The 10,475-nt window shown below is 37.8% G+C and overlaps 1 protein-coding gene across 1 annotated transcript in view; it reads right to left on the minus strand.

The window, feature by feature from the left end:
- CCT8 (chaperonin containing TCP1 subunit 8) overlaps positions 1-10,426 on the minus strand; it is a 12,018-nt gene extending 1,592 nt beyond the window's left edge. Inside the window, exons 1-14 of the mRNA XM_009640957.2 lie at positions 9,447-10,426; positions 9,191-9,281; positions 8,515-8,594; positions 7,190-7,339; positions 6,734-6,914; positions 5,958-6,019; positions 4,366-4,503; positions 3,749-3,927; positions 2,697-2,763; positions 2,528-2,615; positions 2,307-2,422; positions 992-1,063; positions 606-770; positions 61-180 (exon numbers count right to left, since the gene is read on the minus strand). Of these exons, the coding sequence (XP_009639252.1) occupies positions 61-180; positions 606-770; positions 992-1,063; positions 2,307-2,422; positions 2,528-2,615; positions 2,697-2,763; positions 3,749-3,927; positions 4,366-4,503; positions 5,958-6,019; positions 6,734-6,914; positions 7,190-7,339; positions 8,515-8,592 (1,416 nt within the window). The 5' untranslated portion in view covers positions 8,593-8,594; positions 9,191-9,281; positions 9,447-10,426. The remainder of the gene's footprint in view (positions 1-60; positions 181-605; positions 771-991; positions 1,064-2,306; positions 2,423-2,527; positions 2,616-2,696; positions 2,764-3,748; positions 3,928-4,365; positions 4,504-5,957; positions 6,020-6,733; positions 6,915-7,189; positions 7,340-8,514; positions 8,595-9,190; positions 9,282-9,446) is intronic.
- Between the last annotated feature and the right edge of the window lie 49 nt (positions 10,427-10,475).

Genomic DNA, 10,475 nt, shown 5'->3' on the forward strand with positions numbered 1-10,475 from the left:
ACTTGTGTTCTGCACACTGACTTCCAGTGTGCAGAACACTTACATTACTTGTAAACTTACCTGATCTACCCTTAGCACAGTTATTGCTGCATTTGTCGCTAGTTTGATACCCCAGGATTTTCCAAGGTATGTGTCTAATACACCAGCTTCCAACATATCCTTCACAGCAGCAGCTTCAGCCTATCAAACAGGGGGAAAAATACCATTCAAAACTTTCTCAGGCTTCTACCTAGCAAGTTATTGGGTTTTCAAGGCTACAGGTTTAGAACAAGTTATCGCTCTCTTGATTTTATCTTCTCTCTCCAGAAAAACCTTAATTCCTAATCCATTAGCAGGAAGACAAAATAAGTAATTACTAAAGACTTATCCTCCATCACACTAGTTCAGTACCTCACTTCACCTCCTACATAAGGTATGCTACTGTGCTACACTGAATTTAACTGCTTGCTGATGAAAAAAAAAAACCACTTCAGTATTACAATTCTAAGAAGTTATTCTTCTGGACTGTGCAACACAGAGCTTCAATACATACTTCATACTGACAGACGTACTTTTAAATATAGCCGTGTACTGCAGAGCACCAAGTACCATGAGAGACTATTTACCTCAATATCAAATCCAACATTTTTGTTCCCTTCCTGATGCACAGCATAAAGTTTGGAGATGACCTCATTAGCCTTTACTCCAGAGTTTTCTGCCAGTGCTCGAGGAATGGCTTCAAGTGCCTCAGCGAACTTCTTGATGGCATACTGGTCAAGCCCAGGACAAGTCTAAAGTGAAGTTGAAAACTACATCAGCATTTCAAAAACCGTAAGACAGGGAGGCATTTTCCCCCCAGTTGTTCATTGATGTATATGCATTAATACACATGTATATTTCAGTATAAAGATGTATGTATATATTTTTATATTTCATATACATATTTAAGTACATGTGTGTGTGTGTGTATACATACATATAAAAAAAAAGTCAAAAAGCCCATTTGCTGTACCTCTCCATAAGATGTGATCTGCTTGGCTAATTCAATCTCTGTTGCACCACCTCCAGGAACAAGACGTTTATCCTGCGAACAGACCATCCCAAAACGCAACGTTTTGCTTAAAGCATCATATTAATCTTCACTTTTTAGAATTTATATACTCTATCAAGAATGCAATAGAACTTTATCCCACAGAGACTTATTAAGAAGCTGCTTCAGAACAAACATGCATTGTAAGAGAAATTCACCAGAATTTACTCATTCATTCCAAATGTCTTTGAAGAAAAGTAGCTTCTTTTGTAAAAAGCAAAGTAATAATGCAGTGGGTTTTGTGTCAGGGGTTTTTTGGTGGGTGTTTGTTTAAAGAAAAAAAAATTTCAACCCTTGGCTAATTAATAATAGAATTCCTAGATTTTCTCATCTTTTCCATTAACTTGTTGGGAAATATTCAGGAAACCAATCTACTGTACACTGACTTTAACGTATCAACAAGTATCACAAGGTGTTGGGGTTTTTGTTTTGCTCTGTTTTTTTAAATTAAGCATTTTGTGTATCCTTTGGCAAACCAGCATTCACAAAAGAACTCCCAGTCTTTTAAACAGAAAAGTAAACATCATAAATTTTAAGTCAGGACCACTCCTGTCAACAATCATAAACACACAGTCTATGGCTGTTTCTGTACTCTAAATCAATGTGCATGTCTTGGTATGCACAGGGCATTCAGCATCAAATAGAAGTTTCACATTTTTTTCATGCTACCTTCTGAGTAAATATACAAACATTTCCTTTTGTGTTTAAAAAAAAAAAAAAAAAAAAAAAAAAAAATCAAGTCCACAAAAGCTGCTCAGAAAAAACTTGAACTGAGTTCTTCCATCTATAAAGCATATCTGTAGTATGTGGAGGAAATGTCTTGTCACCAATGAATTAGAAATTTAGTTTGCAACCAGTCAGCTCCTCCTGATCCCATGACAAACAAAGCCATCTAGCTTCTCTTCTATACCTGGCTTCCAAGGAACATTACAAAACATTTAGGGAAACAGCCAAGAAAGAGCTGACTGCCATTAGAAAGTGATATAAACTAGTCTATCGTCAAGAACTCGCTCATTACTGGAAAACTGAGTGCAGTACATGCTGAGCACTATCTTTTCTGCACAGCCCTCTACACCTCAATACTAGAGTCTTCTCTACACTTCAAGGCGGTTCCTAAGCTGATAATGTAAATATCTGCTACAGCCTCTGTAGCAAACAAGCACAAAAGCAAGCATGAGTCTTGCCTCAAACTGACCCATAGCTCAGTTTTGATAACTGAAGTGTTCTGGTTACTCACCCTTGTGAGTACTTTGAAAGTGTTTACACCATCATCCACTGCTCGCTCTATGTCATCCATCAGATTGTCTGTAGATCCACGAATAAGTATAGTGGAAATGGCACCATCCTCCTTTTCTGTTCAGACAGATGTGCATTATTGAATTAAGTTTGTTAGATGTAAGACACAGATGAACATCATACTTCTAGAGCAGCAGCATTAGTTCTACAGAATATACATACCATGCTTAAATACAACAACTTGCGTATCCCCCACCTCCGATAAATAGACACTATCGCAGTGACCCATTTCTTCTAGAGTAGGGGGAGTCTGGAAAGCAAAACAAAGAGTTAGGAGGTGAACCTGCTCATCAGTACTCTCCCCTCTGCTACTCATTTGAAAAGTCCATACCAGTCTGGGTAGGGCTGTTGCACCAACAGTTTTGCAGAGTCTTCTCAGATCCCATTTTGAGTTCAACCTTTAAAAATAAAAACAGTCTTTCTAATAAAAAGTTTCCAGAACAAATGTTAACACATATGCGTAAGTATTCTCTTAACTCAGCAGCATTTTTTAAACTAATGGCATTTATCAAAGTTTACTGCATCAAGTTATAAAATCCACTTATCTGGGTTTTTTTGAGTTATAATTATCTATTTTCAGGGATGCTAGGCAAAGACTGTTTTCTAAGAATCTAAAAATAAGTAATTCAAATACATGGAAATTATCAAATTTAATCTTCTACTACATAAGACTTGAACTGATCTTTACAACACCTTTATAATAATCCTCCTTTGTTATGCAAGAGATTACAGTATCATGCTCCATTTCCAGGCATTCCAACTTTTTGAACACCACCAAAAAAGTTATGGCTTTCAACAAAGGGACACTTATTTGTGCAAGATCTGAGAGCAGCTGCTAGTAATTCAACTTCATGTTTTGCAGAATGTATTTTAAGGATGTACAAACATGCTTTATTTATAGATAAGAAGATTTAAGGCCCACAAAAATGACAGAAGAGTTATTAAGAATTAGTTCTTCAATCCATCAATAAATTAGTGATGCACAGAGGCGCCCCTCATCATTGCTACAGCATCACGTGAGGACTGTGACCAGGAGGAACCGTTATGGTAGAAGTCTTACATGCCTTTGAGGCCACATCCCCTCTTTACTAGATCCACAAGTTTTCATATTCTTGATTTTAGTCGTGCTATAAAGGCACTTAAACCAGAATAATAGTACCATACACACAACTCACTCCCCGATTAGCAGTGGTACAGAGGTGAAACACTGTCAAGAAACATAAGCTATGAAACAACCAAATTGCAGCTCAGGTTTTGATCCACTAGAAAACCAAACAGTCTGCAATATTTTGTTTCTAATTCGTTTGAGAGGCAAGAGACAATATGGCAAGAAATTTCATAAACCCAGAAGATCAAACGTTTTTATGCTCTTCTAGCACTTACCTGACTAACATAAGGTTGTATTTGTTGGCATAATGAAGCGCCATGTCTGCCACTTTGCCACCTGTTACTACTACATTTGCACCACTATCAGCAATGGCTTTGACTTGCAAATCCATTAGGTTTTCTTCTCCCTTACTGAAATTCATCAGTTCTTCAGCATTCTTTATAAGTACAGTGCCCTAGTAAAACACATGGACTGGCATCAATTCAGCGTTAAATACATGCCTAATTTTTTGACAAACCATTTTGTCTCCCAACCTATCCATAAACCCCCAAGCCATCCTATTTTATAATACTGCCACACTTCCCAGGTAATGGGGTAAAACAAGTCAAAAAAAGGGCAATTCTAGCATTTCTAGACAACCTTGAGGTTGAGACATTCTAGCTTGTAGTTTGACTCAAATAACCCAACACAGACAACACCACCTCCTCAAGCCCAAAATCCCTGCAAAGCAAAATTAGGCTCAGATGTTTTCTACAAACCTTTTTAAACTAATGAACTCAATATTAACAAAAATATCTCAATCACCAAGTGTCAAGAATATTCATAGTTAAGTCTAAAAATAAAAGGACATGACAATAAATAAATACATAACTTATTTTGGGCTTCTACATACCTTAGTTTCAGTTATCATACCATCAAAAGGGCAGGAATACACAGCTATTTTTGCATCTTTGACAGAAGTAACATCTCCTTCAGTTTCTTTTTTAAAAACCATTCCATGCAGTACTGAGGAAGCAGAGATACCAGCACCCTGAAAGTAAAGAAATGGAATGGGGGAAAGTCGTATTTTTCGTCATTTGTTGTCATAAAGCTGTGCTTACCCTTTATGAAAAGCAGTCCTTACATTTATTTGAATGTAGCAACCTAAGTTCTTATTGCAGCACAAAGAAGTAAGACAATACAGCAACATCAAACATTGTCTTGCAGGTTCCCATTTTAAGATTAGTTGGTGGTCCAGGTGACATTCACTTTCTGTGCTTAACTTGTTAGGTATTTATTAGCAGGGACAAAACACAGGGTGAAATTCATAGCAGATATAAACTTGCTCCAATCCTGCATACCACACTGAGACCTGACAAAAAGCACACAAGTTCAGACAGCTACATTTCCACCAGTTTGCATCTTAGCCTAATCTTGTAACTGCTTCTACAACAAAGATGCAATCAACATCCCTGTGTATAGTTAAGTTAATGTATCTGATTTAGCACAAACTTTTGAAGGCATGCTAAAGGCTTAACAAGAGACCTTTGTGAAGCCAACTGTAGTTGGAATGTGATAATAGCCCTGAGAAAACAGAACATCCTTGAGGAGGATGCAGCTTGAAGTACTAACGTTGTGGTTTAGGTTAAACTTACTAACCATATGAGGTAAGAAACTGTAGATAAGAAACTAACAGCGTGTGGTATGTGCATCATTAGAGAAAAAGAAGATATCTGTAGTAAATTGCCTATCTTTGTTGCTGGCCTGGGAAGGCATGTAGGGGACAAAACGTCTAGCATTTTGTCGATATGAGGATAGCCAGGGATGGGAACCATGAGACACAGAGGTAAAGGGGAATGTTTCAAGGATGGGGAGCTGGCATGAACCAGCTGTGTTGTTCTGACAGCAGAATAAGGGGGGGGTAAAAGCCAAAGTTCACCAAAAGGACAAGGTGAAGAAGAGGAGTGGATGAAATAAATGACCCCTGAAGACCACCGACTCAAATCACTGAGCATGTGAACGAGAATATGTAAATGATTTCCAGGAATTAATTTACCTATCTCTGCCTTTTCTGAGGAATGTAATGAATATGTATGTAAAATTAGTATATAAACCATGCAATTAACCCCATGAGGTGCGCACATTGGGAGGAGCGATCCCCTGTGCATCCAGCGCCACAATAAAGAATACCTGCTTAATAGTCACCAAGACTATTGAGTTCTGATTTTGGCTTTTCACAGCTTCACTTTCAATGTTAATGTTTTTTGTTTCCAAAAGCTGCTACTGGGCACTAAACAACGAACGTAAAGACCAATTTCCAAAACTCATGTGCGCCACAACACAGAGACTCGAATAGAAAAGGCACTTTCAAAGTTCAAAGATCTTTTTTATATCATAAATATTATATATTACATAAAAAAAATACAATTATATAAATAATTTGTATTAACTTTCATTAAACCTTTTAACTTAATAATACAGTAAAGCTAGTTACTTCCAAGATACCACAATTTTGCACACTCTGATATTATCAACGTTGAAATGACCAGAATCAGGAAGAATAGAAACTGTTGCGGGGAAAGAAAGAAAAAAAAAAAAAAAAAGAATGAATTAGTGTTGCTTAATGAATAAAGTAGAACAACACCACTACGAACGCCTAGTTTTTCTGAAGTACTAAAATGGAATGGTTTGAGATGCCTGCCTAAATTTAAGGCAATTATAGTCTGCTAATAATCTGCATCAGGAGAAACAGCAATTTTGTTTTTACAATGTAGTAACCAGAAAGCAACACCTATTCAGGCTGCTCAGTTAAATAAAGTCCAAACATCCGTTTATACATGTACATTCAAGAGTGAGGCTGATCCACAATATTTTGAGAAAACACTTAAACTAGATGTGAAACTTTTTTCTTGGAAATGTAAAGGGAGAAAAAAACCCAACACAACTACAGTCTTGCTTCCATTGTTCTGTGGCTGAGACCAGTAACAGCTTATCTGAAGTGAAATATATCTCCCTAATGATAAAGAGGAAGACACGTTCCTGCTTTAAAAAGCTATTTCTATAAATGTGTAGCAGAAAATACAGACCTTTTCTGAGCCACAATGCCAATGAAGAGTTCAACACGAGAAAGGTTATACTCACTTCAGAGGCTAAAGCATTTCATCCAGTTCAACCTGATAACTAACCATACCTTCTATCTTACACAAAGACATTAGTAATGATCATAAGGAAACCTACTCAGCTTTTTAGACACATGCACACATCTGTTCTTGTCAACTTACCACAGGCCTGAGCAATAAGCTTTGCCAAAAATTGTTCATTGCCATATTGTTTGCTCATCACTGAAGTGTGCAACAAAGATGCCACTTCTTCGACGTCTCGAAGGTTCTTTGCAGAACAGCACACCAAGTCTGGAAGAATTTCCAGGGCTTTCTTGCAAGCCTTTTCATACCCTTCAATCACCTGTGCAGCAAACAATAAATATTCACTACACCACTTCACTATGCATTCATACCGCTTATATCTCCTTTTCAAAGGGCCACATTAATAAACGCAAAAGCTTACAAGGGAAGCAAACACTCACAAGCAGTGAAACATATGCTGCTCTTCTTTGTACATCTCTGTCTAAAACATTAGTTCAGAAGGAAGCAGACAATTCACAATATTATGACCCAAGAATACTGACCAATGGCAATCTGAATTCAAGCTATGTGAATTGTAATAACAATATAACTTGCCTCTGACACTGATAACCCCATCCTCAGAAGGTCCTCTGCTAACTCCAGAAGAACTCCAGCAAAAACAAGGACAAAGTTTGTTCCATCTCCTACTTCTTGCTCTTGCATGTGGGAAGCCATCACAAGCATTTTTGCAGCAGGATGCTGGACCTTTAAAAGAAATTACACGTCTTGGTTACTAACATCCCACCTAGACTACAGCTACAGGTTTTTCTGTTCATTCAGTATAAGCTCTCTTATTTCAAATTGTATCTGAAGATACTAAGAATGCACAAAATAGGAATAGAAAGCAGCACAAATTATCTTAATTGGCTAACTACCATAATAACCAAAAGTACAAACATGGGGGGGGGGGGGGAAATCAAGAGAACTGAACATTCCCCCACAACATGAATTAGACACCCTTGACATTGGTTCTGTGCTATTTTTACAGGGTGCAGTGGCTTCACAATCAAGCTCTGCAAAAGGAAAGCAGCCTGAAGTTTAGATCTTCGAGCTGAACTCATATGTGTAAGTCGTAAAGTAGATGTCTAAATTAGAGTTTAATTCTAGTGTTTTTTCTGCTTAAAGATCGCACTGCTTTCCCTCTTTCAAAGAAATGCAATAAAAATGCTGTATTCTTGAATATAGCTAGAGCAGCTGTCATTTTATCCCAGAAAGTAACATGCAAGACTCATTCGGTTAAGTAGTCTGCAGATTTTTTTGTATAAACAGAACTGAAACTTCCACAGTTATTCTGCTTATACCAAATGCTACCACAATGCATTAAGGAAGGAAATATTTAATAATTACACTATTTCTACCAGTAAGTATAGAATTCAATAAAATATTATTTGTGCTGTGATACAAATATGAATTTGACAGTAAGAGAAAAAATTAGGACAGGTCAGTCTTTCCACACTTCTACTGTATTCACAGGAGGATGCCGCCGTATCCTCAGCTTCTTGAATCCAATTAACGAATTCTATGCAGACAGAAGAACATGGCAACCACCAGTACTGGGAGACTAACACAACAGCTATGTCATTCAGTTTTCCAAACGCTACTGTCTAAATCTACACTGGTTTGGGGGAAAAAAACTAGGCAATTATTAAGCATCTTTTGCAAATACTTAATGCTGCTTTACAGAAGAGTTCTATTCCTCACTGTGGATATAGCCCATTGACTTTACTCAAATCCAGTGAAAAATTTAAATTATTTAGAAAAAGACATGTCAATCATCTGGCAGGGTAACATGTATTTCCTCATTAAAATTCAGAGCCATAGGACCCCATGAACAGAAACACTAGTTCACAACTGACAACTTCCAAAGCAAGAAAACTTACCTCCAGCTCTCTCAAGATAGTAGCAGCATCATTTGTAACAAAAAGCTTCTCCAGGTGATTGATAACCATTTTGTTCATTCCTAACAGGGGAAAAATTTAATAAAACATATGTTAGGCAAACATAGTTTTGTACAGAGATACTGTTTCATAACTTTTAGGTGTATCTTACACATTAAAACATTAGCCCTATTGACAATTTAAGAACCTAAAAGATTTTTATGAAATAGCACTTGGGAGTGCGTTACATTAAGGATAAATCAATGATTTCTGAATAAGAGGTTCTCTCTTCAGAAACATTAGTACAGCATTTAATTATTCAATACTGGAGAACACCTTTTGCTTTGGTATATCTGACCAGATGTGGTATGGTTACGTTCATTACGACTCTCTACCCAGTTACTGTCTTTCCTTTAATTTTTGTAGGTCTTCGATATAGCAGTGCGACAGCAAAGAAGACGCAGTAACTGGTACAAAAACCTGGCAAAGGCAGGTACTCTGTGCATAACTTAAGAGCTAACCAAACAAATCTGGTTTGTATAACCACAAAGACCGTACTTAGAGTTCTAGAACAAGTCCAGTGTGAAACAAGAAACAAACGGTCTTTGTCAAAGCAGGTTTAGGCTTCAAACATAACATTTTGCTCAAAAGCACCACAATAATTCTAGGATTTACTTACCATTTGGTCCATACGCTGTACGGGTGGTTTGAGCAAGTTCTTTGCATGCCTGGATGTTCCTATAGACAGCTTCCTCTAGCCCTGAATAATGCTAAAAAGAAAAATATTCTACTCAGAATTAGGCTTTCTAACAAAAAGAAAGGCATGAACTAGCCATTTCTCATCAAAGCAGCAATACTCTACTGAGTCCAAGAAAGGTTTTGATTAATTTAATTTGGTATTCCACTTAGAAGTTTAAACAGAAACTAAACCTTACCCAAAGATGGTGAGAGAAGTACTGTGTACTCCTTCTCAACTATGCAGCTCAGCAGGCCCAGTAAGTTTCTGAACAGAGACCCAATTTTCAATACAGTTTGCATCTCTTAAGTCTTACAAAAAAAAGTCAGTGGCATGCAAAAGGAAAACAGAAAATAACCAGTACCAGACTGGAAAGGGGCAAGGGTTTTGTAAGCATGCATTTCTGTACATGCTTCTTTACTGACAGCTCTACATTCCACAAAAATAATTTAACTCAGTGTTAGGTTCAAATGTGCATAGTTTGAAAATTCAGAAGCAGAACAATTAGTAAAATATTTGCGTTTGAGAAGCCAATCAGCCTGGCTTCAGCTTCGAAGCCTTAAGAAAAGGAGGGATCCCCAGAAAGAGTCTTAAGAAAGAGCAGGGTAAAATGTACTGTGTGGCCCATAAGAAGGGAGAAAGGTAATCTCTAATAATATTTACTCTCAAAATACAAAACAAGCATCTTGGAATGCCAGCTGCCTCCTTGTTGTGTAAGAGACAGCTCTTGCTGTTCTGACCTTGGGTTCTCTATTAGAGAACCAGCATCGAAGCCACTCTGTTTCCCTGCTCTCCCCCTGCCCTTAGCATATGCCATCCTTTGTCTCCAAGGAAGATTCTGAAAAGAAAAGCAGAGGGCTTTCCGAGTTGCTAACTTCACTTTCTATTAAGCAGCAGCAACCAGAAATTTTCTTATTTTCCCCTATAATAAAAAAAAAAACCACCAACACCAAAACAAAAACCTGCTTGCTTGGTTTCTGTCCACTTTTCCAAAGAAAGCTTCTGCTTTATCAGGCACAGTCCTCGACTACTACCAAGACCTACACCATGTTAAACAGAATGAAAACGGCTTTGCGGGAAGGGGATGTACGGAAAACGTTGTGTCACTCTACAGCGCTGGCGAAGGTTCTTTCCTCACAGGCGCGGCGGCGGGGGGAGGTCAGCACATTTTTAACAAGGGGGACGCTTTTGAGCGGCTCAGCCAGCAGGGCCCGGCGGCTCCACGCGT

This window comes from Egretta garzetta, unplaced genomic scaffold, assembly GCF_000687185.1.
Source record: "Egretta garzetta isolate BGI_Z169 unplaced genomic scaffold, ASM68718v1 scaffold45, whole genome shotgun sequence".
Classification (NCBI taxonomy): Eukaryota; Metazoa; Chordata; class Aves; order Pelecaniformes; family Ardeidae; genus Egretta; species Egretta garzetta.